This window comes from Scatophagus argus, chromosome 19 (genome assembly GCF_020382885.2).
Source record: "Scatophagus argus isolate fScaArg1 chromosome 19, fScaArg1.pri, whole genome shotgun sequence".
Lineage (NCBI taxonomy): Eukaryota > Metazoa > Chordata > Actinopteri > Scatophagidae > Scatophagus > Scatophagus argus.
In genome coordinates this window covers 6,346,621-6,374,607 of record NC_058511.1, presented here as the reverse complement: position 1 = coordinate 6,374,607, position 27,987 = coordinate 6,346,621, and the positions used below count along the sequence as shown (strand labels likewise).

Here is a 27,987-nt window from a genome sequence, read left to right as displayed (position 1 = left end):
TAATTTTTGACAGATGCATTATGCCAGTGCAATGAATTGCCAGTCTGATAACAACTGAACCTGGGTAGTTCAAGTTTATTGCAGATTCAGGGATACCCAAAGCCATGATTCATCCCACAATGACTCTACCCAGAGTACACACAGCAGCACACAGAGGGAGGTTGCCTCCTGTTCTGTGGATGACTGATGTCACGCCAGTCCATTAAAGCCAGAGTACGAAGGAAGCGTGTGTCTGTCAGGACGTATTACACAAGGACGACAGTGATGGACTGCCTCGGGGCTACAGTTGGAGCCTCTCATTCCTCCGTCCAACCCTCCCTCTCACTCTTGGAGCAACCTTATGAGGCCACTAACTGCCACCTCTCTCTCTCTGTCTTTCTTTGTCTTTCTCTCTCTCCCTCCCTCCCTCCCTCTCTCTCTCTTCCTCCATCCACGTGTGGTCATGTGAACATGTTGCCCAATTATGTAACTCTGCAGCTATCAATCATATCAGTCATGTTTTCGTGCTAAAATGACAAAAATTCGCCAGTTCTAGCTTCTCAAATGTGCAGACTTCATACTTTTCTATTTTTATATTAAACTAAACCAAATATCTTTGGGTTTTGGACTGCTGGTTGGGCAAAACGGGCGATTTAAATACATCACTTTAGGTTTTCTGAAGTCTGATATTTTATAAACAAACACAGGGAGAAATTTAAAAATTTTATTTGTCAGTGAGGCTTTTCAGATTTGGTTGGAACATGAGGAAAACCATATTTACTACATATTTGCTTCTGCCCATGTTATTCACAAAAAGCAGGTTTCTCTTAAACTGGTATTTACTGATTCCTAACCTATATGGTAGTAGTGTACCTGCTTTGTGTTGTTGTTTGTAAGAAGGGATGGATTCACTCCAGTATGCTCTTATCCAAAAGGCCCATGGTCCGTCTCTGTGGTCCATCTGCCAGTTTTCCACAATCCAAATGTTCTTCACAGCATGATCAGGCTGAACACTGCAGCAGCTCCAGCACTCAGCCTCCTGTACCCTGATGTCACACAGAACCATAAACACACTCGTTCAGTTCATATCAACATTCTCCTTTTATGCTGAACTGTTAATCTATTACTGTAATTCTATAATTATTAGCACTGTGCAGTCTCATATGGAGGCATTATGTGATTAATAGATAGCATCGCTTTTACAGTCTTTGTAATCAGTAGTGAATGTCATGAACTGGTGTTTGCAAAATACTGTTCTTGTGTTTATAGTATATATCAGTCAAATCCTATCAATCTCTTTATCTATCCCTGTCTCACTATCTTGTTTTTTGGACTTATGATGCTTTGCATGGAGATGGGAAATTCCGCGGTTGTGACAGTAAAATAAACAAAGATTCGTTTGAATCAAATTTCTAACAAGAAAACTCAAGATTTCTCAACCTTTAGTTTTCAAATCTTCCGTTATTTGATGTACGCTGAACATCACGAAAAACCCTAATAGCATTAGTTAGTCACATGTTTATCCTCGAAGTTCACCGCTCTTACCGTTAGGTAACGCTCAGGGCCGAGTGCTCACATTTCCTGGGTTAAAAGGTAAACTAAAAGCGTCCTGTTACCATGGACACGGAAAAAGACCAGACCAGCGCACTGCAGGCGTACGTTAATATTTGAACATTGAGGTGTGTGTGTGTGTGTGTGCGTATGCTGTGAAAAGTATATAAAATAATTATTAAAGTACTGTTAAATAATAACTTAAGGTTGATTTGCCACTTTGAAGATGTGTTTCAGTGATTCATTTACAGCAAGCTAGTCGCAGTTAAGCTAACATATGCGCAGGGGGTGTTGGGTGCTTTGCTTATCCTTTAGCTTACACATGTTGACTTTTGCTAGCGCTCAGAGATAGCTTCTAGTAACTTTTCTAGTTCCAATTTATTGAGCGAAAGTGGTGTGATGTAAAACTTTAATGTGTATTTTAATGTTTCCTAGCAGAGGATAGTCAGGTACAATGAGTCTGCAACGATGTCCGTGTCACTTTTTCCCTCAGCAGCCAACATCAAACCAACCGAAGGCTACAGAAAGATGATGAGGAGGATCATTGCTGAAGATCCAGACTGGTCCCTGGCTACAGTGCCTTGTTTAGCAAACCTCTGCCTGCAAAGCATCGTGAGAAACTTTGAGGGTATGTTCTTGTTTCTAGTACCATTATCACACACACACTTTTAGACACTATCTCATGATATAAATAGAACTGCACCCACTCATTACAGAAAGGCCCATATTTGAAGACCTGACACCCATCCAGAGAGACTTTGTGCAGGAGAGACTGTCCACTTCCCTGCAACTGGGTGTGACAGCCAACTTGATCAGCGATGGTGTCTACTGGAAGAGGTGCTGTGAGCAACGGTGGGGCCATTGTGATGTCTCTCATTATGGCCACAGCTGGAAACGAATGTTTTTTGAGAGGCACATGGAGAGCATTATTGAGCTTTTTATTCCCGATGTAACACAGTTGGAGACAGTTCTGGACATGGTACCTCTTTGTAATAACTATGTTAAGAGACTGGACATCTCCCAAGTCCTCCCGCCTATCAAGGAGCCCCAGAGGGAGGGAGAGGAATATGACTCTGAGTATGACGGGCCGTCTATGGACCACTTCAACTTTAACATCCTGCTCCCCAAACTGACAAACCTGGAAGAGCTCCATTTGGTGTACAGGGTCAAACAGTGTGGTATGAACTTTGAATGGGAAATGTTTGAGATGACAGACAGAGATTGTGAGTCCCTCGCCAAGGCCCTCAAGTCCTGTAAGACTTTGAAGGTGAATACTGATTCCTCCTCCGTGGTTTATAATATACTACTTTTTTTTTTGTTAGCTCAGATTTTTCTGGAGCGTGCTTGTTTGTTGTAATTCAAAACTTCTGACTTTCTTGGCAGTTACAAAGCATCATATTTTACAGTCCCTGATGTCATAAAACGTGAAAATTGTTGTTGGCACTACTCAGGCATAAATTCATGCTCTGTTTACATCAAAGAAAAGACAGCAGAGCCTCTGGCTGCAACCTAAATAAGTCACTATTTGAGACAACATTTTTGTCACTTTAATTTCTTACTGCATGAGAACATGGCATGTATCTGCTACACGTTTCTGTGCATGGAACTACTGGAGATGATATTAGGGTTGCAGTTTATGAATTTATTTATCTGTTGATTATTGATGAATTAATTGTCTATAATATATCTGAATATTATGGAAAATGCCCACCATAATCTCTCAGGTTACAATTCAAAAACCCAAAGACCATTGAGTTACAATGAAATGAACAGAGACAAGATTATTTTCTGAAAAGTATAGTCCACCACTGTTCTGTGTTGCTGGCATGTACATGTCATTTGTATTAGTTCATGTTGTCCAAAATTACAGAAAAGAGGTTATTTTCATGTCCTGTGTCCCATGACATCTTATCTTTAGTCCTAATGATTTAGTTTTTTGTGCTACCCAACACATAATCTTCCTCATCCTCATGATGTACTGTTTCTCAAGCTTCTCAGGCTCCATCAAAGCAACATTGAGGACAAAAAGTGCCGCATGCTGGTGAAATACCTTTTGGACCACCCGTCCCTGAGGGAACTTGACTTTTCTCACAACCTGATCGGAGACAAAGGAGCCAGAGCCATCGGCAAACTGCTCACCAGTAGTAAACTGGAGACACTAAACATGTGTGACAACAATATTAGAGGCCCAGGAGCTAAAGCTATTGCTCATGCCTTGTCCAAGAACTCCACCCTTCTGACACTCAACTTGCGTCTCAACCGCTTGCAAGATGAGGGTGGTGAGGCTATTGTCAAGGCCTTGCTGAACAACAACGTCCTATGTCACCTGCACCTGGGAGGCAACGACGTGACGAGGCCCACTGCTGTTGCGCTGGCTGAAGTGCTACTTCAGAACAACACCCTGAAGTGCATCAATCTCTCCTGCAACAAGATAGGTGTGGTAAGTAAATTACTATTTTTAGATCCAAACTACCAGGGAGGCAACAAATAGCAAGTTTTACCTGAGGCTGTTGCCGGAGAAAAAGCCATGTTGTTGCTTCTATTAAAAGGGTTCCAGGTCTGCACAAGCAGTTTTAGGATGCTGCAGATTCAGCACGTCAGCTCAAGTTGGTAGAAATTTTATTTGTCAAACATTTAACCTCAACTGTCCTTAGAAGCAATTTCAGCTGAGTAATAAGGTTAAATCTTACAGTATAGCTGCAGGTGATAGAAATGTGGTCAAAACTTTCTGTCATGATCTGAAGGGCTTGACAAGTTGGACAAGAAATTCTGGAAAAGTCAGTGGTAACCTGAGTCATTGGACTTTACTCTCTGTAGACGTGTAATGTGTACTTGTGTGCCAGATTTCATGGCAATGCACAAATATGACTGTATGAGTGTTTCAAAAGAAAATTAATTCAATTAACCAATCAAAAAATTAAAAGACAGAAAAACCCACTAAAATTCAGAGATTCCATTGTTAAAAGAATTTCCTGGTTTTTCCATCTTTATTATTTTGGATTGCTGATCGGACAAAAATGCTTTTAGATGCTGATGCTTTATAGACTAAATGACTAAAATATTCAGCTGACTACCAGACAGGAAAAATACATCCAATAAAAGAAATTTGTTTTTCAACAAAGAAAGCATCCTTTAAATATCCTTTTTTAGTTTTTACCTAAAAAACAATTAGTTCTTTGTGTAAAATTTTAACAGGGGAAGCACTTTGAGACACTGGATTTTCTGCACCACCAAAACGTATGCTTGAATACCCAAAGTACAAATGAAACTAACAGAGAGAATGGCTTTAAAGTACAAGGACTTTCAATTATTCATAGAGATGTGTGGAAAATATGCAATAATGGAAAGCTAAGTAAGACTTGTTTCCCTGTAGGAGAAAGATCAGATTGTTCCAGTTCTCATGCTTTCTCTCCTCTTCAGGATTTCACTCCACAGCATATCTCTGACTGGAATACACTGCGGAGGATCAAAAATCACCCACGCTGCAGAAATGCAACATGCAGTTCCATCAGTATCTGTGACCTTGGTCTACTCTTCACAAAAATAGAAATGCCTGTTTCAGACAAAACAATAAAACACTGATGACGCTCAGAATAAGCAGTTTAGAAAGTGAGGGCAAGATATGCCGAAGGGTGATTTTTCAAGGTTGTCAAGACTCAGACCGTTTAAGAACCGCATCCTGTGATGTGTTCAACATGCACATGCTTCAGTGCCAAATGTGTTTGTTTGTTCTCTCTGCTCTGTTTGTGTGGGCAGGATGGAGGTGAAGCCCTGGTGGAGGCCATGGCTCTCAACACCAGCCTAACAGAATTTGATATTCGTCTGACGGACGTTGATGAACAGAGCGCTGCCTTCATTGACCAGGTGGTTCAGACCAACCAGAGTTTGGCGCAAAAGAGACACGTTCAAGAGAGTCAAACCAACTAGACCTCAGCAGCTCTTGTTTTAATACAAGCCCATCTTTATCAGTCATACATTAAAGTAGCTTCATTTGACAAAATGTTAAAAGGACTCTTTTAGCAAGAATCCTTTTGATCGTAGTATGAGAGGGATACTAATCATTTGTCCGTTTTCCATATACCCATTTTGAAATTTGATGGTGTATATTTCTGATGTCCACAGATGATCAGTGTGAAAATTTCTCTTATTTCCACTTCAAAGACTTTGAGTTTTGCCAGCTCTTACTACAAACAGAACCTTAAACAACGTGTAGAAACTAGAAGCAAAAAAAAACAGCAGTATTACACGTCTCATCATCCGCCACATCTTAAGACAGACCCTACAGCGCATCTGGAAAGTATTCACACCGCTTCGCTTTATCCACATTTTGTTATGTTACAGTCTCATTCCAAGATGGATTAAATGTCTCCCTCAAACTTCTACAGAAAATACCTCATAATGACAAAGTGAAGTTTGCTTGAGTTTTTTGCAAATTTATTAAAAACGAAAAACAAAAAATGTAATATGTATGTAAGTATTCACACCCTTTGCTATGACACTCAGAACTGAGCTCAGGTGCTTCCTGTTTCCTCTGATCATCCTTCAGAGGTTTCTACAACTAGAGTTGAGTCCACCTTTGGTAAATTCAGCTGATTGGGCATGTGCTAAAAGCGAAGCAGTGTGAATAATTTCCGGATGCACTGTATATGTGCTTTCCACAAATACGCAAAGAATCGCATGTTGTCATAAAAGTTTGACACATATTTTAGTGATCACTTCATTTTATTGAGGAGCCTTTATTTCATTTTGATACACAGATTTGGTATTCAGTCCTTATGCAACATCAAGGCAACGTTGTGGTGGTGTTGGAATACATACTGTTGTGTTTTTTAACCTATGTCTATTGGCTAATAGTAGAGTCGTAACACCTTTGCAGGGCAGCAACAAAACATCTTCAGTGTAATTAATGTCACATTTTCCCAGTTGTTTATCTTGCTTTATCACTAGTTGTTTTCTAGAATCTTATAAAAAGAGGCAAAGCTTTTCTGTGTGTGGGCTGTGGAGTAGCACAGTTTTTACATATGATGGAATACTGATATTCTCTAGATCAGTAATCAAATCAAACAGCCACGGTCCTTTAAGAGATGTGTTTGTGTGCACCTGATCCTAAATCAGTCAAATCATTCTGAAATTTTCTGTTGTGTATCAGTGTTGTGTATCAGTGTGTATCAATGTGTATCAAATACCATTTAAAAACAAAATTTAAAAATTGGTTTAAAGGGAAACAGAAATCATTCAGCACACTAAATAAAAAGATGCTGTTGGCTGCATTGCCTGAAACATTTTTTACAACGGGTTGTATTGCCGTGTGTGACTTAACAAACTGACCGTCTAACATCTGCACATCAAAAATGTCCACGCTTCATGTACCTCTACGCATGGGCGACACCTTCAGCTAAGCACAAGATCCACATCGACAGTCATTCTAACCTCTCATCACTACTTTATTTACAGTACAAATCCCGTCTGCCCCGCATTCTTGGAAATCCACTAAATCATTGGAATATAAAAAGACGAACCCCAGCATTCTTGAGTGAAAGAGTACATATCATAACAACCTAATCTACTTAACACATATGATAAAAGGGTTCAGTGCTTTGTGTGGCAAAAACCTTTATGCTAACAGTCATCTATGGAAGAAAAACGTCTAGTTATGAACCTTCCAGTCAGATTTCTAACCCTTTTGAATACCCCAAATATTTTTTTTTTGTTTTTGTCACTGCTGTTACGTAAACATTGCACTGGTAAACATGATTTCTTTTCTTAGACATGACTATGTATGGATATCACAGTGAAGCCATCTGAGAGGCTTGTAGGCTAATAATGAATGAAAGAATGCGATGACCTCAGTATTAAATAGTGACTCAAATCCAGATGAGTTAGCACATGCTGTTCAAAAAGTTTGCGTCGTACACCACCCATGAACTATTAAAGGGACATGACACTTTAGGAAATATTTGTTTTTTTGACATAGACATATGAGAAGGTCAATATCACGCTCATGTGTGTTCGGCAAATATAAGGCACAGCCAGCAGGCCACTAGCTTTGTTTAGTGGTAGCTTCATATTTATCTTACAGACATGAGAGCGGTATTCATCTCCTCGTCTAACTCTCGCAAAGATGGCAAATAAGAGTATTTCCAAAATGTCTACATAAAGAGATCTTGTTAAGGTAAAATGTAAAGAACACCAGGACCTGAAGTCGGTTGCCCCAGCTGTTCATAAGTTCAAGCTTGGCCGTGTTACAATGCAAGTATTTACACATCACTAAATTACACTGGGTTGCACCACACAAAGTAACTCATAAGTAGAAATTAGTTGTTAACCACAATTAACAAAGATCTGACCACACTAACTGGTTAACACATCCAGTTATATTGATATTTACACCTGACACTTGATTTGACTGCTGACTAATAATGATGTATAATAATATGTATTTAGGCCTGAATTTACAAAACATTACGTCAATAATGTTCAGTTTGTGTAATCCCATATTTCGCTCAAACTTGCACTGATACTGCTAACTCCGAAACAAGCATCGGGTAAAAAGCACTAATTGGCTTCCTAAAACTGTAACACGTAAAAGTGATGTTTCCAGTGTAAAACAAGTTGCACATTGCAAAGACTTTGCTTAAGTTCTGATGGTGCAACGTAGTTTGAAACTAGCTAGTGGTTACCCAGAACTTAGGAAGGATTTATGAATAGCTGGTGCAACCGAAATTCTGGAGAGCAGCAGATCTGAACCTTTCCCTTTGTTATCTGGAAGTGGAACCTTAGTAATGTGACGTCAGTTAAGCTCAACATCCTGTGTTTGCAAACCCCTCATTTAGAAACGACTGGGTGTTTATGTGGCTGATCTTTGCTAAGAAAAGCAAAGTTAAATGTCATATGCATAAACTGCCTCCTGAACCTAAAGCTTTGAGGAAGGAGGGATAAACCGGGTTTGTATGTTGTTGCAAAGAAGAGTCTTTGCCCTGAATGCTATCCTGAGTTCTGGGGGCTTGCATAGATGACCTGTGAGTTGTGATCTGAAATGTGAGGTTTCATCTAATCTGTTTTTGTCACGCCTCACCCTCTTTTGACAATTTCCAGTGTTTTCTCTAGTATTGCTGTAAAGATAGTACGCAATTCCAAACTTAACACCACACATGGAATGTAATGAATATGGCTAATTGTTTACGACTTACTGAACTGTAACCGGAACTGACACAAAATATTTGACCACGGGCAAGATTCAGATGTGTACTATTCTTGGACGTTTTAATGGCAGAAAATGATCCATGCCGGTTTATCTTTCACTGCTGGTCTCATGAGATGAAGATTGGATCATTACATAAGTAACCCAGTCGGAATCAGATCTGTGCTTAATTTCCTCCCTTAAGAGTGAGTGAGAGTTCACCAGGAGGAAAACATAAAGCACACTTTCAGTGATGACTTGTGCCATGGGATCTTAAACTGTTAAATTTTGGAAGCTAATACCTATATTTCATTTATTTTTTTTTCCCTCCAAACATTCTGGCATGCTGGATTTTCGTCACCGTTTCTGTTAAACCTTTATTTTTGTGCATGGCTGGGCTGTAAAATAAAATTCACCATGACTAAGAAACTGCATGCGCTCATTTGAGAGGAAGTTTTTTCCCCCCAGTTCTTTAAAGTAATCCTGTCATATTATTAAATCTGACACTATCAGTAGTGAATCCAGGCCTCTGCCTATTTCCAGCGTCTTTCATGGCCAGTTCTCTGAACGTCTCTTTGATATCAGTATCAGAGAGAGCAGCAGCAGTCGACTATACAAGAGTTATGTTATATTATGAGGAAAATCGTCTGAAAACCGTTCAGCGCCTGATTCTTAAAACCTTGTGTATCCTAAACAATAATGAGATCTCATAATACAGCCTGTTTCTACATTGTATACCACATGCTATTACGAGTGTAAATTCAGTGAGAGGATGTTGACATGAGATGACTTTAGTTATAATAGCTTATGCTTGTCAGTAACAATTGATTGCTAGGCACTTAAATAAAGAGGTAGGCTGAATACAAATATTGCCAAATAGGAAATTAAATGGATCTTTGAATTTTTTAACCAGCTGAATTGACACTGATCTATTAATATTGGTGATATTTATTTGTATGCAGTTAAGCATTATACAGAATGTACAGTGTTGTCATTTGAGTTTGACGTTCTTGTGTCCTTTAGCCCACCTGTGCTAAATTATTCATCGAATGTGTCACTATATTTAGCATGTCGGGAAGTATAGTGACATTGCAGTGACTTGGTATTTCAGCATCTGTATGAGACATTTATTTTTATCCTTTAGAAGTGTATTCCTTTCTCTTTTTTTCATTGATTTCCATGGGATTGAACAGATTTAAATCGCCCGCTGTCAAAATGTCTAGATTTTAGAGTTAAGCACAGTTTAACTTCACTTAATGAGACTCGGAAGATGTGGATTTTATTTCAGCAAAACTACATAGCCCTGATAATTATGCTTTGATGTGGAGGCTTATATTTTGATGTGTGATATTTTCCCAATATTTCTTCATTTCTCATTTGACCTCCGTTAAATGTCATATTCCTTTCATTTCTTGGCAATTTCTGAGACTACCACTGAGTCAAACCCTATATTAGGCTTCAAATACTAGGAAGTGTTACCCATGACCTTAATTGTCTGTGACTAAGATCTACAAAAATTACATTTACACTAGGATGTGACTCCTCCTGGTCCTCCTTGGTTATTTCACTCTTGTCCTTGTGCTGCAGGACAGTGCATGACACTTTGGCAGTTTGATCCTTTAAAGCCGTAATATATTTTTAACAACAGTCTGATCAGCGGAATCAAGTCTGTTTTTTCCCTGACTTACTGACTGTACTGTCAGGACTTTCCCATATGTACTTTATTTCCTGTATTATTTGAGGCTGCACTATCTTTAGGGAACTTGAGTAGTAGTTTGTGGTAACTTGTAGGTGACTGAATTACCTCTGCTGTAAAATAGAGAAGCAGAAGTTAGTGTTAGACCAGTCCTGGTGTGAATAGGTTTCTCGCTCTGTTCCCATGTTCTTATATTCCTCAGACAAGTCCGGCCACTGTGGGTCATAGAGAAGTCTCCACGCAGGAGCCATTTCTGTGCAGCGAACGGTGGTCGTGGTTGAGGCAGCCTTCATTGCGATGTACAATGAGCACTGGAAAGTACAGAGCGTCCTGATAGTCTGGAGGGTTTTCCTCACTGGTCTGCTGGCCTGACAGACAGTGCGTGCTCTCAGTGGGACAGGACTGCTCATTCAGGCTCCCGCTGCTCCTCCACAGGCAGCTCCGCCTGGAGCCGTACAGCCGACCCAGCGAAAAGCGGCTGGCACTGAAGGGGATACGGGGGCTCCCCGTGTTGCAGATGCTCAGGGCGCTGCGAGAGAAGATGGAGGAGCTGCTGATAGTGCGGTGGCAGCGCTCACAGTTCTGCCTGTAGCTACCGTAGCCTCCGCATATGGAGTAACTGTTACAGCTCCCTGAGAGCTGGGCCAGGTCCATGAGAACCGCCTCTGAGTAGCTGGGTACCAGCTGCTGGTTGGAGCGGATGTGCCACTCCAGCTCCGTGCTGTCAATTGTGTTGACTCGTGGGATGTGCCGGCAATACGGCCGCTCCTCAGATGGCGTTACTGGCACATAGTCAAAGCCAAACAGCTTCTCTACATGATAGTGTACACAGGCGGTGCGGTACTCCATCAGTACCCGCAGAGGCCAGGAGAGGGTGAAAGCAGCTGCCGCCCAGAAAGTGGAGTTGGATGCATACCAGGGAAGGTGATTAGGGTCAGAAAAGGCAATCATGTACTCCTTAAAGTCTACATTCTTCAGGTGCATCCCCTCACGGGCCTCCATGTAGTCATCCAGGCCCTCATTCTCTGTGAAGAACCTGGCCCGCTGGGTCAGGTAGGAGTTCTCTGACTCCACATTGGCAAAGCTAAAGCACTTAGTGAACCTCAGGCGGGTGATGGGGAAGTCCTCTAGGCCCAGCAGGAGCTTTGAGATGTCTTTAACCCCACAGTTCCCGTAATCAAACTCTGCCTCAGCCACATGGGTGTTGACTCGTTCGTGGTAGACCTGTGTGGTGGTGTAGGCGTCTCCGTTACGGTAGCGCGTCACCTGCCGCGTCCTCCTGACATAATGGTAGCTGATGGCCTTCCACCAGATGCAGGGCGTGGCCTGCTGCATTCGCTGGATGCGTTCCGCCACACTGTCCACGTCCACCTTGTACTGCAGCTCGTTCCTGGTGTAGCAATGCCAACACTCCACAAGGTAGACCACGTAGAGCATGACCAGGAAGGCCAAAGGGATGTAAATGTAGCCGTTGGAGCAGGGACTGTCGTGGTACATCATAGATTTGCCCTTGTAAGCGCTGTCGAAGGAGAGGCGAGTGACCTTGGTCACCTGGCACCAGGCCATCACCCCAACGCAGCTGTACATCAGCAGGGACAGCAGCAGGCATTTCCAGTGAGTTTCCTGACACAAGGATTTAGTCAAGGACTGTCTCTGTGGCCGCTGCTACAACAAAGATGAGAAAATGGCAATCAGTTAATAGAATAATACTGTTAATGCACTCTTATTCAACGTGGTAGTTGAACGTGATCAAATATTGTATGTATTCCTTCCTAGAAGAAGATGACTCTCTGAATATAACTGTCAGGAACATAAAGGGTTATATTACCTATAATTACACACTGTAATATAATGTAATTTAACTGATGAGCATAAGTATGACCTAAATATGTGTTAGGTATAAAGTTAGAAACAGTTCAAAAGTACAGGTTCACGCCTATAAAATATTTACAGAAATATTCTGCGTTCTAAGTGCTTTTGCATAGTTTATGCATGAGCTGCGAGCCAACGTCTCGTGTCTTGGTCTGTGCTTGTTGTAATCAAAAGACTCACCCACTCTTCTAATCAAATTCAATAAAAAAAAAAGGAAAGAAGTCCCATTAATGCACGAGTACAACGTAAAGTCTGCACCTTCTGTTTGACTGGTGTGTGGGTGTGCACGCAGACACGGCGCATGTGTTCATATCAGTATGATATCTGAGAGTAAAAAGCGTTAAAAGAACGGAAATATTCTGAGGGGTAGAGACTCCACATTTAATATCAAGCCAGTCAGGAGGAAAAAACAGTTGTTTGACTCTGGCAGCATAAAGCTGGTGCCATCCTTTATCACCACGGGGCACCGCAACCCCCAGTGCCTGCATCAAGAGCTAGTAACGCCTTTTGGGAGCGCTGCCACGCAAACCTGGCAGAGATTCAAAAGCCCCAGGAAGGAAGAGTTATAACAAAATGCATTCAAAAAATCTGCATAACAGACACATTGCACCAAAGCAGAGCTTACCACGTATAGACGTAAAACATTTAGAATTACACCGTAGCAGCACTGATTCAGCTGGAAAATGGAGATTATCCTCTCCACCTATTACATAGGTCAGTCCCTGCATACGAGTGACCACAACAGTCAAACAACCAGCATCACTGCATCGATGTATTGAATTCAATATGTCAGCCCTGTGCTCTTTGGGTGACAGACAGCCATAAATAATAGATGTTCTTTCCCCATAATTATCTTCACCACCTTGCTCACATGGTCCCCAGGTCCCTTACCAAACCAAGGCTACACCCTGCAGGGTGAAAAGAGATTCACATTGAAATTCCCCACTGAGATAAACCTACTGCGGAAGGAGTATTAACTCAGTAGCATCCTGCACTCGCTCGACAGCCATAATCAATGCAGCATGACATACTTTGTGGTTCATGTTGCACTTTACAGATCCTATTTAAGCAGTAGGAATAATGACATACAGTTGTGCAGAACGAAACATCACTCTGCACCCGAAATAGTCTGTAATCTGCTCGTGGACACATTTCAATTGAAAGAAAATTAACCTGTCTTTGGCAGTATCTGTTAAAAATGTGCAAGCAAATATAATCTTGAAACAGCAGCCATGCATATTAAATTTGTGTAAAATTAAGGAGTAGCTCACAAATTTCAATTTCAGGCAGTTTCACCCTTGACTAAAACAATTATACCAGGAAGAGCGCATTGGATTCATGGAGATTTTAAAATAGCACCAAGGTTTTTTAAAGTTATTTTATTGCAAAAAGGTGACATTTCAATTAAAAAGTCCCTGCTTGAAATCATAACTGTTCATTATCCCTGTAGATAGCAAAAAAGGGAGGGAAGTGACTCACCGCACACATGAACATCATAGTGTTGTAGTGTTTTTTCTTCTTTTTTATATATATATATTTTAGGGAAAGAAATTCCCCTGGCCTGGCTGAATAGCAAGAATGACCTGTTCTTAAGCATACATGAGAAGCAGCTCTGTTATTTTCAGGATATTCAGCATAGCAGTCTGTGTGTATCTAAATTTTCCCTTTATTTGGCCTACAGTGATGCCAAACTTTCATAGGCTGACACAACTGTGGCTTTAATTAAAACTCTTAACATTATATGGCTGCTTTAACACTACATTTCTAAAGTACAAAGAGCCTTTGAACTGGATGGAAGATGCTTCTACAGGCAGGATAAAATCCATAAAACACTCTGATATGAAATGTAATCAATATTTCAGAGAGCAATTGTTTCAGTCAAAACCTCCAAGACTGGAGAACGCTAGTTAGTTGAAGGCACACTGAGGTGCCTTTAACTAACTAGCCTCTTGCGCTCATGGACACTTGCTCTTGACATAATAAGAAGAGCTAGGTTATATAAAAACCCTCTTGTGTAATGGATATGTAACTTGTCCAAAATGTGCGTTTGTAGGGGGGACGTCCACACAGCCAGAGAAGAGGGAGAAAATCCTTTGAAAAAGTATCACATTTGAATTTAAGGCCTGCTTTTTTCGGTGTGTCTGTCTGTGTTGGTGGTGTCAAATCCAGGGATGATATTATAACACCTCATGTCTGTCTGTCCTCACAGAGTTTAACTCACTGTGTGCAGGCAAGATGTGCTGTAAAGTAACAAACACACATCGATTTGGTTGCTGTTTTCTTGTATGAAAATAAATGATGAAATTCTTATCATCTCTCACTGTAACAGTAACAGTGAATTTTCTACCCCCAAGGACGCTTTAGACTCTTTCCACGACCCGCAAGAGGTCCCCAACCCATATTTTGGAAACCACTTGTCTGGAGGGGAGACAAACACGAGTACATCCACGCACGTTCACACTCTCGTGTGCGCGCTTGGACGCACAGGTTCATATTTTTTTTTTTGTATATCAGGTTGTTAATTTGTAATCACACGAGAAATCCAGTTTAGTTCCCAATCTTAGCCCCCATCAGTCCCTAATCTCCTAAATCAGATTATTATAGTGACATTACTGCGATATCAATGAAACATGTCATACTAATTAAGGGCTTGATGTGCCCCCCGTGCTTATGGATAAGAAAATTGGCCTGCAAGCTGGAAATTGTGTGATCTTACTTCCTCTCGGGGGTTGTCCGACTCCTCTTCGGGGACGGTGGTGGTGCTGCTTTCACTGGCCGTTGCAGCCGATGCTGGGGACATGATGACAACGGTGCAAAAACCGGGGCATGGGATGGGGGTTTTCCAAATCAGGGTGAAGCATAAAGCCAGCGAGAACCCCTCTGCGAATCATCCAGAAAAACACAGCCCGGCCGGAGCCCGAACGGAGCCACCATCATCCCAGCATCTTCCAGGTGGGCAGACGTCGCTGGGTATCGCCTACGGGAATCCGGTCATTGTGCCTCGAAAGACGTGCAAAAAACAGGCTGAGACTCCTTCCTTCCGCGATGCAACCACTAGATGCTGGTTAAGACTGCTGCAAAGGATGCAGTGTTAGGAAATGGCAAAGGCGGCAGCGAGCTCCTCTCCCTGTAGGCAGTGCCCATGGCAGCCAGTGAAGCTGTGAAGCAGGACAAAGACGGCAGGCAGCGGCACGTGTGAGCAGCCACCCCGACACCACGATGTAAATAACACACACACGCACACACACACACACACACACACACACACATTCCTGCTCAAGTGGATCCCAACAGCACGCAGAGGCGGTGCAGCAGAGAGGAAACCTTCTCCTGCATCTTCTTACGTTCATGATTATGTGTGTATGGACCAATTATGATAATGATCCCCTTTACAAATACTAGGCCATAATACTGTGGCAAATAATTAAAAGGGTCGATTGCTGTAGAAGTATACAACTCATATTTGACATTTTGTATCATTATATATGTAAAGATAATGTTCATCTCACACGTTAAGCTCATTATTGAGCGCTATACAGGGAATAAACGATGAACACGCATGTAGTACGACAGGCCCGTAACAGTGCAGTGTGATGTGCGGTTTGGTTGGGACTGTCAGAGATGTTGGTAAATGCTCCCATTTACATGCAGACATTGAAATGCACAGAAAGTGTTGGAGCCTGATGTCACTTTCAAGCTACTTTCTGGTTGACACGAATGCAAACTGGACATCGTCAGAACACAACTGTGGTCGAGCATATAGGTGGCTCATGAAGTGGTTTATGTTTTGTTTTGTTTTGTTTTAGTGACATGTTTTATTCTGTAGGTCTGCTGCATGACCCTATAGTTATGATTCTGTCAACAAAACAATCAATAATAAATAAAAATCACACTTACAGTGGATTTCATGCATTTTGTCCCATTCATGGACTGTATGTTTTCCACTCTTTATTCGCGTAAACCCTGATTTATCCTGTTTCGTTCGGTAGTGACAGAGATTTTTTATGCTTTTATCCTCTTGAAGACTGTAATATTGAGTAAATGTAAAGACACTGTGCTAAAATACACTATAAGGACAAAAGTATTGGTACACCTGACCATTACATGAACAGGGACTTTAATGACATTGCATTCTGAACACACAGACAGCTTTGCAGTTATAACAGATTCCACTCCTCTGGGAAGGCTTTCCGCAAGTTTTTCTGTGGGAATATTTGCTCATTCATGCAGCAGAGCATTTGTGAGGTCAGACACTGATGTTGGACCAAAAGGCCTGGCTCACAATCTCCATTCCAGTTCATCCCAAAGGTGTTGGATGGGGTTGAGGTCAGGACTCTGTGTGGGCCAGTCAAGTTCCCCCTCACCAAACTCATCCAACCATGTCTTTATGGAGCTTTGCTTTGTGCACTGGGGCACAGTCATGCTGGAATAGAAAAGGGCCTTCAACAAACTGTTACCACAAAGTTGGAAGCATAGCATTGTCCAAAATGTCTTGGTATGCTGAAGCACTAAGATTTCCCTTCACTGGAAGTCAGGGGCTGAGCCCAACCCCTGAAAAACAGCCCCATAAAGATGGGTGTCTGGAAACTTTTGTCTATATAGTGTATTCACTCTGGTAAAAGCGGAAGTCTTCCATATGACTAGCCATTGAGTAAAAGTCTTAATATTAAATGCACAAGTAAAAGTCAGTTAAACATATATTTTCACTGTACACAAGGGGTCAACCGATTATCAGATCAAATATTTAACATTTTTACAATTATGAGAATCAGTCATGAGAATCAGGAGAATTTTTTTTTATACAATCAACGCACTTTAAAAAAAAAAGTGAACTACAGGAGTGCATAATAAGAAGATGAATGATTTGTTGAAGAATAGCCCACATTCCTATCATTTCTGTTTCTCCTTTGGAAACAGCAGTATTTACACAGGAACCTTACAACCCTGGCACACAAGTCCTTGTTTATCATAGCCCACAGTATGGACATTGGACTGGACTGCTGCTTGCATTACAATGAAATAACTAAACATAACAGTTGATTACATAAAAAGATGGCGGCTCTTGGCAGCAGTAAAGGTTTCTGTTTCACAGTCGCTATTGTTTTATAGACTGTGTTTATGGTGAATCTGGCCCTTTCAGAGCAGAGAGCAGGGGGTGTGTGAGTGAGCCCTCTCACGGCCAAACCGCAACAAGCATTTTCATGATGGTAAAGGAAACAAGAAATGATGGCTGGGTTATTCCTGAACTTTTGGGAGGTCAAAAAAATGAAACTTTAAAGTCTGCTGACACATATTTATTTTTCCGCTACACAGGCGTCGGCCCATGACAGAAAATACTGGCCAAACAAAGGTATTTTGTTCCATACTTTCTCAGACGATTTAAACGATTATTTGAATCTATCAATGGACAGATACAGGAGCTCCCTCACAGGTGTCCCAAACAACTACTGCAGAGTTACATAAGACTATTTGTCAAAGTGCAGTTTGCTCTAAGCCACGAGCACATAGCTCACATTGCTTCATAATGACTCTGCAGTGCGCCTGTCAAATTAAATTCTGCAAGATTTATGTAAATTAAACTCGGGTTTTGCGGCTTCTCAGATAAGGGCTGAAGCCCCCTTGAATATAAAGTGTTTGTAGTTTAATGGTGAAACCACTGACAAGCCAACTACTGCATAGGTTTGGGGCTTCCGGTTTCGACTTGAGAAAATAAAACTCGTGTGTTGAACGTGTCTTATTGAGATCAAGAGTCAACTGAGAAGACTCAGACTGAGTGATCTTAACTTCTAGTACTGTAACTTTTTTTAAAACTTTTTTTTATATTTAATTTGATCAGTAAGGTAAAGAATCCATTCCTGGAGATGAGTGTCATACATATACACTTTTTCAAAAGGTTTTCTCACACTTTCAGGGCTGAAGCCCTCGTCCTCGGAAAATAATTTAATTAGAGCCAGATTTTTAGTAAATTTTCCTAAAACAGTCGAAAACAATCCTGTGTTTTGTGTTGTTTTGAACGCAGTATGAAAGCAAGCCTCTTTAGGGTCTGGAGTTTTATTTTGAAATAGTCACTTCCGCTGTAACTACCAGCCCAGCAGACCTTGACGCTGTAACAGCAGAAGTTTGTGATCGTTCACGCGCACTGGGGATTCCCCCGCGTGACCAAAACAGCTTCGCCTTTCACATGTCAGCGCTTCCCCTTATCGCATTTCATTGCTCATATGCCCTCCGCCTGGAGCTCATGCTCTAACCGGATATGTAGACGACTAGCAGCCGTTTTCGACTCATTTCGCGTGTTTTAACCGATTTCAGGAGGTCTGGAATGATCGTAGCTTATTTTAAAACTTTCTAAAAAGTCAGTAATCGAGTTTTTTTTTTAAACAAAAAAAAAACCAAAACCATGAAGGCCTGCTGCTGTGAGGTTGTGTGTGTTGGTTAGTGGCATGAAACGTAGCGGCTCATTCCTCTGGTTTCACAAAGGAGCGGTGGTTTCCTCAGGTGTCAGCAGCCTCTCCTCGGAGTCCGGTCACATCACCGAGCACCGAGCGGCGACAGCTCGCGTTTGTAGCCTCTAAATCCGCAGGGATCGGCGGGAGGGGGAAACCCAGCCGAGCCTCCGCCACCATGGCGAGCGACGACTGTAGGAAAGATGACTTGCTGGAGGATAGCCGCACAGACTCGGGCATTGACTCGTATCGCTCCATACTGAAGTCAGAAGAGCCCCGGGAGCCGAGCGCCGACTTCAGCGGGCCGAGGGACAAGTTTTCCACCGGGGATGAGCGCCTGGACTCAGCGTACGGCTCCTCGTCCATCACGGTGGATAGTCTCTCAGAAATCGTGGGGGATTGCTCGCTTTCCAGCGCCAAAGAGGAGCAAGCGCAGATCTCTGAACTCTCTGAACAGGAGGAGAATTTGCTCACAACTATTACTGAAGATGGAGACACGTATGTTTGTGTTTATTTTTCTCACTTTCTTATGTAAAAGCAAAATCCTTTTCTTTCTCTCTTTGAGTTCTCAGCAGCTTTTTTTCCTCCGTAGTTTTTTTTTTTTCTGTCCGTCTGTCACGAAGTAGTTTGCAGGATTGCGCAAAGCTGGAAAAAGAGACAATTTTCTTTTTTATTAGCTCATAAGTTTATTTTTTAAACTCCAACCCCTGTCACTTTGCGCGTGGTTAGGTTAATCAGCCCTGTCAGCGCGCACAGGTGATTTTAACATCAGCAGCTTTGGTGGTCGGTGCTGCAAATAATAATTATCATCTCAGTCATTAATTATTTTGCTTGCTGTCAGAAAATGGTGATAAATGCCCATCATACGATCTCAAAGTCCAATAGTCTTGTTTTGTCCAACTAAACAGTCCAAAACCCAAAGATATTTGATACACAATGGAAAAGAAACAGAGAAAAGCAGCAAATGCTCACATTTGAAAAGCTGGATCCAGAAAATATTCAGCATTTCTTGTTTTATAACAAGGGCCCTCAGTTGTCAGACTAGTTGCTGGTTCAGGTTTTGAGAGACTAATCAGTAATTAGACTGATTCAGTTTTATTAATGGTGCAAGCAGCTAATGAATTCTTATTTTTTTACTATTCCACTGGAGTTGCTAAAACGTCCACAAAGTGCAGTTTATTAAGAATTTGAGGCAGAGTTCTTCCTGTGCTGCTGGTTTTGAAGGGGATTTCATTGCGGTGCGATACTGCAGGCTTTTTTAAATGAACTTTGTCCTTGTCATGAATGTGGACGGCGTCTCTCTCTGTCAGAAAACAGAAGTGAAACAGATTGGCCTGGACTTCCCCGTGCTGCACAGACAAAGCACATGCTGTGAGGCGGCAGTGTGGATGGCTTTTGATCCAAGAAACTTGTCGATCAGGATGGGACGGGGTGTGTGTGTGTGTGTGTGTTTTTATTGGTGGATCCCACGGTTCACTAGCTTCTGTCTCTTTCTTTTTCTTTCTTTATTCCCCCCTCCCCCCCTCCTTATCAGACCAGGCGCTCAGAAAAGTCAGTTACCTGTCACAGTGTTCACTTCTCTGTTTGGCTGAATGAAACTGCAGCTTTTTGCATGCAGTCCAAACACCTCGGCCTCCACGCTCAGCCTCGTGAACCCGTGTAGACCTTCTAGTGTGACCCACTCATCATGTGTTCGCTCTGTCATCCGTCTGACAGCTGCAGACACTGGTGTAATCCGGCTATTGATGTATTCACAGCATTGTAGACGTGTTTTTGCGTCTCTGACCTCTTTTTATTTCCGCTACTGATTGTTGGGACCACATGGTTTCATTATCACGACCCAACTATAGATGTACCTGTCATGGAGGGGAAAAAAAAGAAAAACTGAAACACGCCACACACTGCGCTACTTCGACCGAGAGAGAATCATGCAGACATTATTTTTTTCCCCTGTGGGATTTTTTTTTTCTTCAACTTCTTATTCATTCAAATCCAGGAAACCAGGAAGTCCCTTTCACAATATGATGTTTTCTCACAGGGCTGACTGGTTTGTAATTAATCTGCAGACGTTTAATTCAGTCACTGATGACATTTTTTAGTCGCCTGACTCACCTACGTATCGGGATACTTTCCCCCTGAGACACATCATCACTTCACTTAGACCAATGGAGGGGTGATTGATGGATGAAAACCGTCTGGTTTTTATGGAAAGACGTGTACTTGGTTGCACTCTGTTTCAGTTATAATTAGTGCTGCAACTCAGGATTATTCATTTTCTGTTTGATCTATAAAACAGAAAATGCTGAAAACAAGGCTCGGCACATTTTCTTGGAGCCCAGTGTAGCATTCACATTGCCGGTTTTGTTCAAAAACTGTCCCAAAGCCCAAATATGTCCTGTTTAAGACAAAGAAAAGCAGCAAATCTTCACATATGAGAAGTCTATTTTTATTTTTTATTTTTTTAGCATGAAAATCGACTTAAATGCTGCTGATTGTTTTTGTTATTCTACTAATAAATGATTATACCGCGCACAGGGACCGGATATGATGATTTTTATTTATTTTGTCACGAGAGTGATGCTGCAATTTATGCACCTGCGGTACAGACTTTTCAAACAGTACTTTTTTTTGTAGGATGGGAACTTTTTGTGAAGATTTCCAATTCGTTAAAGATTACCATCGAGTTCTTTTGTTCCGGGCTGTGAAAACAAAGCAAATGCAAAGCAAATATGATGCCGCATAATGTAAATGGATTACATTGATCCACCAGTTAAAAAGCACAAGTAATATATCATCCATTGCATTGTATGTGTCAGAGCAGGCAGCTCACTGTTATACTTTTGGGACATTAAGTGAATTACGTTGTTGCACCACTGAAGTTATTGAAGTTTTCGCAGCAGACAGCTGAGTGAGAAGTCTGCACTGTGACATTTTGCAGGAACGTTTGATCCCACACTGTCTGTCTGTCTCTGCATAATTAAAAGACATTCGCTCTGCAGGAAGGAAAAACTCATTGATGTAGCTGCAGGGGCTTACACTTTACAGTACTTACAGTACACCACGCCGGAGCTGCACAGGAAAGTCTGTTAATCGAACAGTCGAGTAAGGGGAATTAATTTGTTGTCAGTTCATTTTTGTAAATGATTTCAGTTAGATAGAAGTGATAGAAAATGAAGAGTCTTTGGTTTCGGGGGGAAAAAAGAAGCAATTTGATGACATCACATTTTTTTTGCAATGTTTTGACAGTGCAAAAGTGAAAATAATTTGCAGTTTAATTGTTATTAGCGGCCCGACACCGAATGCTTCAACAAAGTGACATCCTCGTGCAGTTTTGTGACAGTTTCACCTCTGGATATGCAGGCTGATGCTACAGAAATGTGAAGCAGCTTGAAGCTAAACTTTGATAAGAATCTTTTCGAATCCTTTTACAGATGAGAGGCTTTCTGTGTTGTTCTGGGTTAGTCTAAATTAAGCTCTAATGCTCTGTTCCATTTCCTGCTCTTTGCACACATTTGTTTGCTACAACTTCCCACTCAGGTTTTGAGGTTAGTGTGTTTTGGTTTTTGTTTTATCATTTGCTCTGAGTCTTTTAAACCAAAACCTACAATGATGCACTGACTTATAGGCCATTTTAACGTGCCCTTTGGCTCGGACGGCTGGCTATACTGTCTTCTCTAAACAAAGTTTGGATTGTGCAGCCAGTAAATCTTGTCATTCAGCCCACTAAATGTGAAGTTTCGAGGCAGTCTCTTGAGATGAATACTGAGGAAAATTGTGAGGCAACAGATTGACTTGTTGAAATGCAGTCTTTTTTTCCTCTCTCTCTTTATTACTCAACTCTACTGCTTTTTTGGGGGTCGATTGCTCAATGTGAAAGAAAGCAAGCGTGCAAGTTTTTGCAGGCACAGTGAATAAAGATGTTTATTTCCCTTTGCTGCTCCTGTAGAATCCTCCACTTAGCAATCATCCATGAAGAAGAATACATTGCTCAACAGTTGATACAGCTATTCCCAAAAGAAGTCCTGGACATCCAAAACAATTTATACCAGGTGAGTGCAACGTGACTCGTTTGCCACTACATAAGCATTCTGCAGCTTCTCCTGGAATTTTTCAATCCAGAGCGACTTCCTCTTACTCAGTATCTTGATTGTGGAAACAGTGACATTATTTATGTCTTTGTACTTCCAGAGAACTGTTGTTCCTCTTTATTTGCAGTCCGTCCTCCCTCAGGGACGTCACTGTGGGTGGTTCCAGCGTTAGCTCATAAGGGACTTTGAATGGAAACTCCCCTCCTCTACCTCCTGTAGAAATAGAACCGCAGGGAGCTGTGGAGTGCATCCTTGTATGGATGTGGGTGGAGGAATTGTTCCAGTCCTTCAAGATGTCAGACCTGAGTCTCGCTAGTGCAGAAGCCAAAGTGAAGACAGAGCAGAGTGACAGAATTTAAGACTCAGCACTTCACCCAGTGACTCAGACCTGAGACCGTTTTGGATTGCCTCAGTTTATTTTGCACAGTCCCTCTAAGACCTCACATTTAAGAGAATAGAATCAACTTTTATTGACAGTATATGTAGTTTTACATACACACATACTGAATTTGACTACTGCATTTATCCCATCCTTAGCTGAACACACACATGCAACACCTGGCAAATTACATGCAGTGAAACACACACAGGAGCAGTGGGCAGCATCAAGCACCCGGGAAGCATATTGGGGGGTTAAGTGCCTTGCTCAAGGGCACATCAGCCGGCTAATGAAGGGGGGGGGGGCGTTTTTTCGCATTAATCACTCCACCACACCCAAATTTTTCCTCCCCTTCCGGTGGGGGAATCGAACCAGTGACCCTCCGATCACAAGCCGCTTCTCCAACCTCTAGGCCACCATTACCATTCAGGGTTTTTAAAAGAAGGTCCGCCCTCAGACCTTTGCAAACTGATTAAAAACAAAACAGCCGCTGATGATGGATTTTGCGCCTTTTTCACAGTTTTACTGTGTGGTGCACTGATGCAATTCAGTCTTACTACAGACTGTGATGGCAAGTTCAAAAATAAAAAGGATGACATCACAGATAAGAGGCTGAGGTGTCAAACTTGACACATACATTACACACACACATACAGTGTGAGGTGCAATGCAGCAGCAACAGTTGTTTGTTTTGGATGGAAGTTGCATCTCGCTCGCTCAGCTGGAATAATTCTCTATTGTGTCATTCAGCGGCTGAATGCAACAGGCAAATGGCTGTTTTCTAAGGGTTGTCGTTCAAAGGCATTCTGGGAAATACATGAAAACAGTGACTAGAGTAGAAGCTGCTGGGTTGAAGGACACAGACAATAAAAAAAAACAGTAAAACAAATGTCTTCAAATCCAAAATCATCTCACCATGTTTTAAATCCAGAGAAAGCAGCAGCACATCCTCAAATTTTAAAGCCTGACCTTGTAAATGTTGATTTTTCCTTGATCAATGACTAATTCAGTTATCAAAATTAGACATGCAGTTTTGAATGCATCACACATCCTTTTTTCTGTCTTGATCCTCAGAGCCCTTTGCACCTGGCCACCTACCTGAACCTGGCAGGTGTGGTGAAGTGTCTGGTGGAGAAAGGGGCCAGCCTGGAGCTGCAGGACCAGGATGGGAACACAGCGCTCCATGTGGCCTGCCAGCGAGGGCAGACAGAGTGCGCCACCGAGATGACCAGAGACGTTTCCCTGAGCAAGCTGGCGCCAGTCCTGGAGACCCAGAACTGGAGAGGTGATGAGAAACACGTCAATTTACTGTAGTTATTTTGCGGAATTTGTGTACTTCTGCATTGTTTGTGTGATTATTTGTCAGCTTCTAAAGCGACGGCAACAGTGTCAAAGGTAGCGCAGATGTGGCGGGTTTGGTCTTTGCCCTCATGGTCTCAGTTTGATTTTGTCATTTGGAAAAACACAGAATTTGTAAATGCTTCTTTTTCTGCCACTCTTGACTTCAGCATGAACCCCACGTGCCACATTTCAAACAAGATGTTTACTTGCAGGTCTCACCTGTCTTCACTTGGCTGCACTGAACAGGCAACTTCAGATTATGAAGCTCCTGACGAAAAAGGGAGCAGACCTGAATATCCAGGTTGGTCCGGGAAATGACTCCTTACTTTAGTGACTCATATGGATTCCCATGAAGGATGAATCCACGCAGAATCATTCACCTCAGTGAAAATCAAGTAGAAGCTTGTTGTCCGTATGTGATTCTGCGTTGAATTACACTTTAAATAAGCTTCAAATTCTCCCTGATTTTGAGCAGCTGTTCCTGACTCTGACCTGCCACTCATGAGATTTAAGATTACACGTCACATTGAGAAAGAGAACAGTTAAGGGGAACATGAGAAAACATTACAGTTTATTAGTGTATAATCTTAATAATAAAAGTTTAATTAGTCCCAGAGCTGGTGATGTTCTGGTATTTATAATCACACTTTTCCCTTTCAAACAGTGTTTACTAGACTTATGTTGTGTTCCTGTCTATAAATCTGCTGCACCTGTGCAATGCTGATAGTGATATGAGCTGAGCTCAGGGCTTCCCACAGGAGACATAATTAGATTTGAGATATGATTAGGCTGGACTGCCCGGCCACTCTTAACTTTCTATTGATGGAAGGGAACATGGCAGTGAGTCCAGAAACCACCCCAGACATTCCTCTCAGTTTAAATCACCGGCCAAACATATCACTCCGCCTCAAATACCGATGTTTTTTCTTCTTCTTCTTCCTCTTATGATTATCATTATTATTATTATTATCATGTGACTTACCGCTTCTTTTTCTTCCAAGTTTGCAGAATGCAAAATTAAGTTAAGAAAAAAAAAAATTAAATCAAACTAACAAAGTGATTCAAATGAAACGTCTATACTTACTGATATTTTCCTGTTTGTTTGGTTCTGGAATTTCTCGTTACTATTTTCTCCTCATCTGCACTCCTCACAGGAAGGAACCAGTGGCAAAACAGCACTTCATCTCGCCGTTGAGCTGCGCGACACGGCATCGGTGAAGCTGCTGCTCAGCAGAGGAGCTAATATGGACGCTGCCATGTTTAACGGCTGCACGCCACTGCATCTCGCGGTCGGGAGGCAGGACGCCGCCATCGCCAACCTGCTCTGCCAGTCGGGTGCTGACACAATGCTGCGAAACATGGAGGATGAAACGGCGCTGGATCTGGCTGACGGCAACGACGATGTAAGTTACTGTGATTGACAGTTAGAGAGAGCGGCTGGGATGGACCATCATACATAATTTAAAGCTTATTCCTATCTGCCACAGAGCTGCATTGTGTGACATACTGGGCACAGTGGTTTATTCTGAGTCGGTCCTACATACACCATTCTGCTTCTGTAGATAGTTGCATCAAATGTGTGTTCAGCTGCAGTGTAAATGCACTGTTTACTCCTGTTTGGGTGGCATTTGCTAAAAACTGCAGTGTGCAGCTGTTTCTGGAAATAACTGAGCCTTTTTAGAAACTATATGTTTGTCTCTTGTTTTTAAAAGAAATGGTTTGGAGTGCCACAGGCAGCTGGAAGTGTGAAAAAAATGACCAAACACTTGTTGGTTTTGGTTTTTTTTTTAATGGAATTTTTTGAGTTGAACAGCATTTATTGTCCAGTAACCTTCGTTTACTTCAGCTGGCTGTCAGGTGATTTTGCGTCTGTTTCCTGTCATCTGGCAAGGACGGCAAATGGACAATTAGAGACAGCATGAGTAAAACTGGACCTTTTGTGCTCTTGTCTTTCAGATTCTGGCGCTCTTTCCTTTCGATGACATCCAAATCTCTGGAAGGTCGGTGGTGGGCATGAATTTCTGAGGCGAATCAGAACAACAATCTTGAAATTGTCTGAGCTGAAGTTCTGTAGTACATTCTGATTTGATCTGTATTTATCCATCATCTAGACAAATATGCGCACTGTATAAATTTTACTTTGCTCTGACAAAGAGGGTGATTCTGCTTTGATTGAACACTGATTTAAAGGAAAACAAAAATCTGTGTGGCTCTATTACTTCGCTTTTTTTCCGCATGCTTCTGGAGGGGGTTGCAGCAAAAGTCACCACAGTGTGAGTGCCAGACTTTTTATCGGCACGTCCAGCGTCCATAAGTTCTACCTCTTTATCACATTAACGTAAAAACTTTGTCATAATTTCTCAACCTTCATCAGTGCTGTGATTGCATTCGTATTGTGTCTCTGTTTATCTGAAAATGCGGCCTTTCGCTGTATCCACAGAGAGACTTTTTGAAGAACGCAGTCAGAGGTAAAATTAGTGCTCCATTTACTAAATGTAAAACTTGCTGTGTCATCCCAGAGAGACCTGCGGTCCTATGAAGACAAACTAATCACACCCATTCTATTTGTTCAAAAACTGGAGCCCACATAGAAAGTAATATATAACACAAAACGCAGCTTCCTCTTATTTGATTTTTTTTTTTTTCTAGGTTTGCTACTTCAAGTTGTTGAAACAGTTTTCTTTATTTATCTCTAATCTGCAGTATACAGTTATTGTACTTTGGTGTGTAATTGCACTGCTCTGTCTAGTTAATAAAAGCGGTTCATTTATTTTGTAATAAAATTAAAAGAAATAAAACTCATGTTGCATGTTGTGCTCTTCTCTGGGTAAAGGGAATTTTGGGGAAACTTCACATTGCGTTTGTGCCTTTCAGCGATATGTGTGGCATCAGTACACACCCAAACTCAACATCATAAATAACATCTGTTGTGTTCCAGCAGTTCCAAGTTTGTGAAAGAGCTTCACTAAAGATATTTCACCTGTGGAAACAGGGAGAGACGAAGTAGCAAGAATTTTATATGCCATTTGCGTGAGAAAAGATTTTAGGTAATCCGATGAGCCTTTTCTGTCCTGTAAGAATCTTTATTGTTTTTTCTGTCTATTGTTTTGTTTTTGTCTAACTGCTTGGATACAGTTAAATCACTACTTTGAATTGTATGACTGGCTCAGTCTTACAGCTAAGTCACCCTATCATAAGTTTCTAAATTAAACTGTAATGCAAACTTTATGACAACCTGTTTTGTGAAAACATCCCCAGTTCTTTTCTTTGTTTCCTGTCAGCTGCTTTTGTAAGGTGTATCTTTTGTTTTCCTGTAAGCGGCTTCTTCCTGATGCCTCCTCAAGTACAATGACTGTGGAGCGGCTGGAAATTCCACTCAGATGTTTCTCAAAACTGGTTGAATAATAAGATGACAGAAAGTCCGCACTTCATGTTCGCTTGGGATATCAGCCAGAATA

At 41.7% G+C, this 27,987-nt stretch overlaps 3 protein-coding genes across 8 annotated transcripts; 2 read left to right on the top strand and 1 right to left on the bottom strand.

Moving 5' to 3' along the window:
- Window positions 1-1,546: 1,546 nt before the first annotated feature.
- On the top strand, window positions 1,547-15,087 carry tcte1 (t-complex-associated-testis-expressed 1). 6 transcript variants are annotated; one of them, XM_046373475.1, is made up of 6 exons: window positions 1,547-1,658; window positions 2,027-2,158; window positions 2,247-2,797; window positions 3,521-3,970; window positions 5,287-5,394; window positions 14,633-15,087. In XM_046373475.1, the coding sequence occupies exons 2-6, from the start codon at window positions 2,059-2,061 to the stop codon at window positions 14,798-14,800; spliced, it is 1,377 nt and encodes a 458-aa protein (XP_046229431.1). In that variant the 5' UTR covers window positions 1,547-1,658; window positions 2,027-2,058; the 3' UTR covers window positions 14,801-15,087. The 6 variants fall into 6 exon arrangements, with proteins under 6 accessions (XP_046229431.1, XP_046229429.1, XP_046229430.1 ...); XM_046373473.1 differs by having other exon boundaries at window positions 1,555-1,634; window positions 2,024-2,158; XM_046373474.1 differs by having other exon boundaries at window positions 1,576-1,658; window positions 2,024-2,158.
- tmem151ba (transmembrane protein 151Ba) lies at window positions 7,509-15,102 on the bottom strand. The gene is made up of 2 exons (XM_046373471.1): window positions 14,995-15,102; window positions 7,509-12,071 (listed from the first exon to the last, which is right to left on the bottom strand). Exons 1-2 carry the CDS (start codon window positions 15,076-15,078, stop codon window positions 10,629-10,631), a joined length of 1,527 nt encoding a protein of 508 aa, XP_046229427.1. The 5' UTR covers window positions 15,079-15,102; the 3' UTR covers window positions 7,509-10,628.
- Window positions 15,103-18,444: 3,342 nt separating this feature from the next.
- nfkbie (nuclear factor of kappa light polypeptide gene enhancer in B-cells inhibitor, epsilon) lies at window positions 18,445-27,331 on the top strand. Its single transcript, XM_046372883.1, has 6 exons — window positions 18,445-19,219; window positions 22,668-22,770; window positions 24,263-24,473; window positions 24,742-24,830; window positions 25,684-25,932; window positions 26,486-27,331. The coding sequence occupies exons 1-6, from the start codon at window positions 18,900-18,902 to the stop codon at window positions 26,552-26,554; spliced, it is 1,041 nt and encodes a 346-aa protein (XP_046228839.1). The 5' UTR covers window positions 18,445-18,899; the 3' UTR covers window positions 26,555-27,331.
- The last annotated feature ends 656 nt before the right edge of the window (window positions 27,332-27,987 follow it).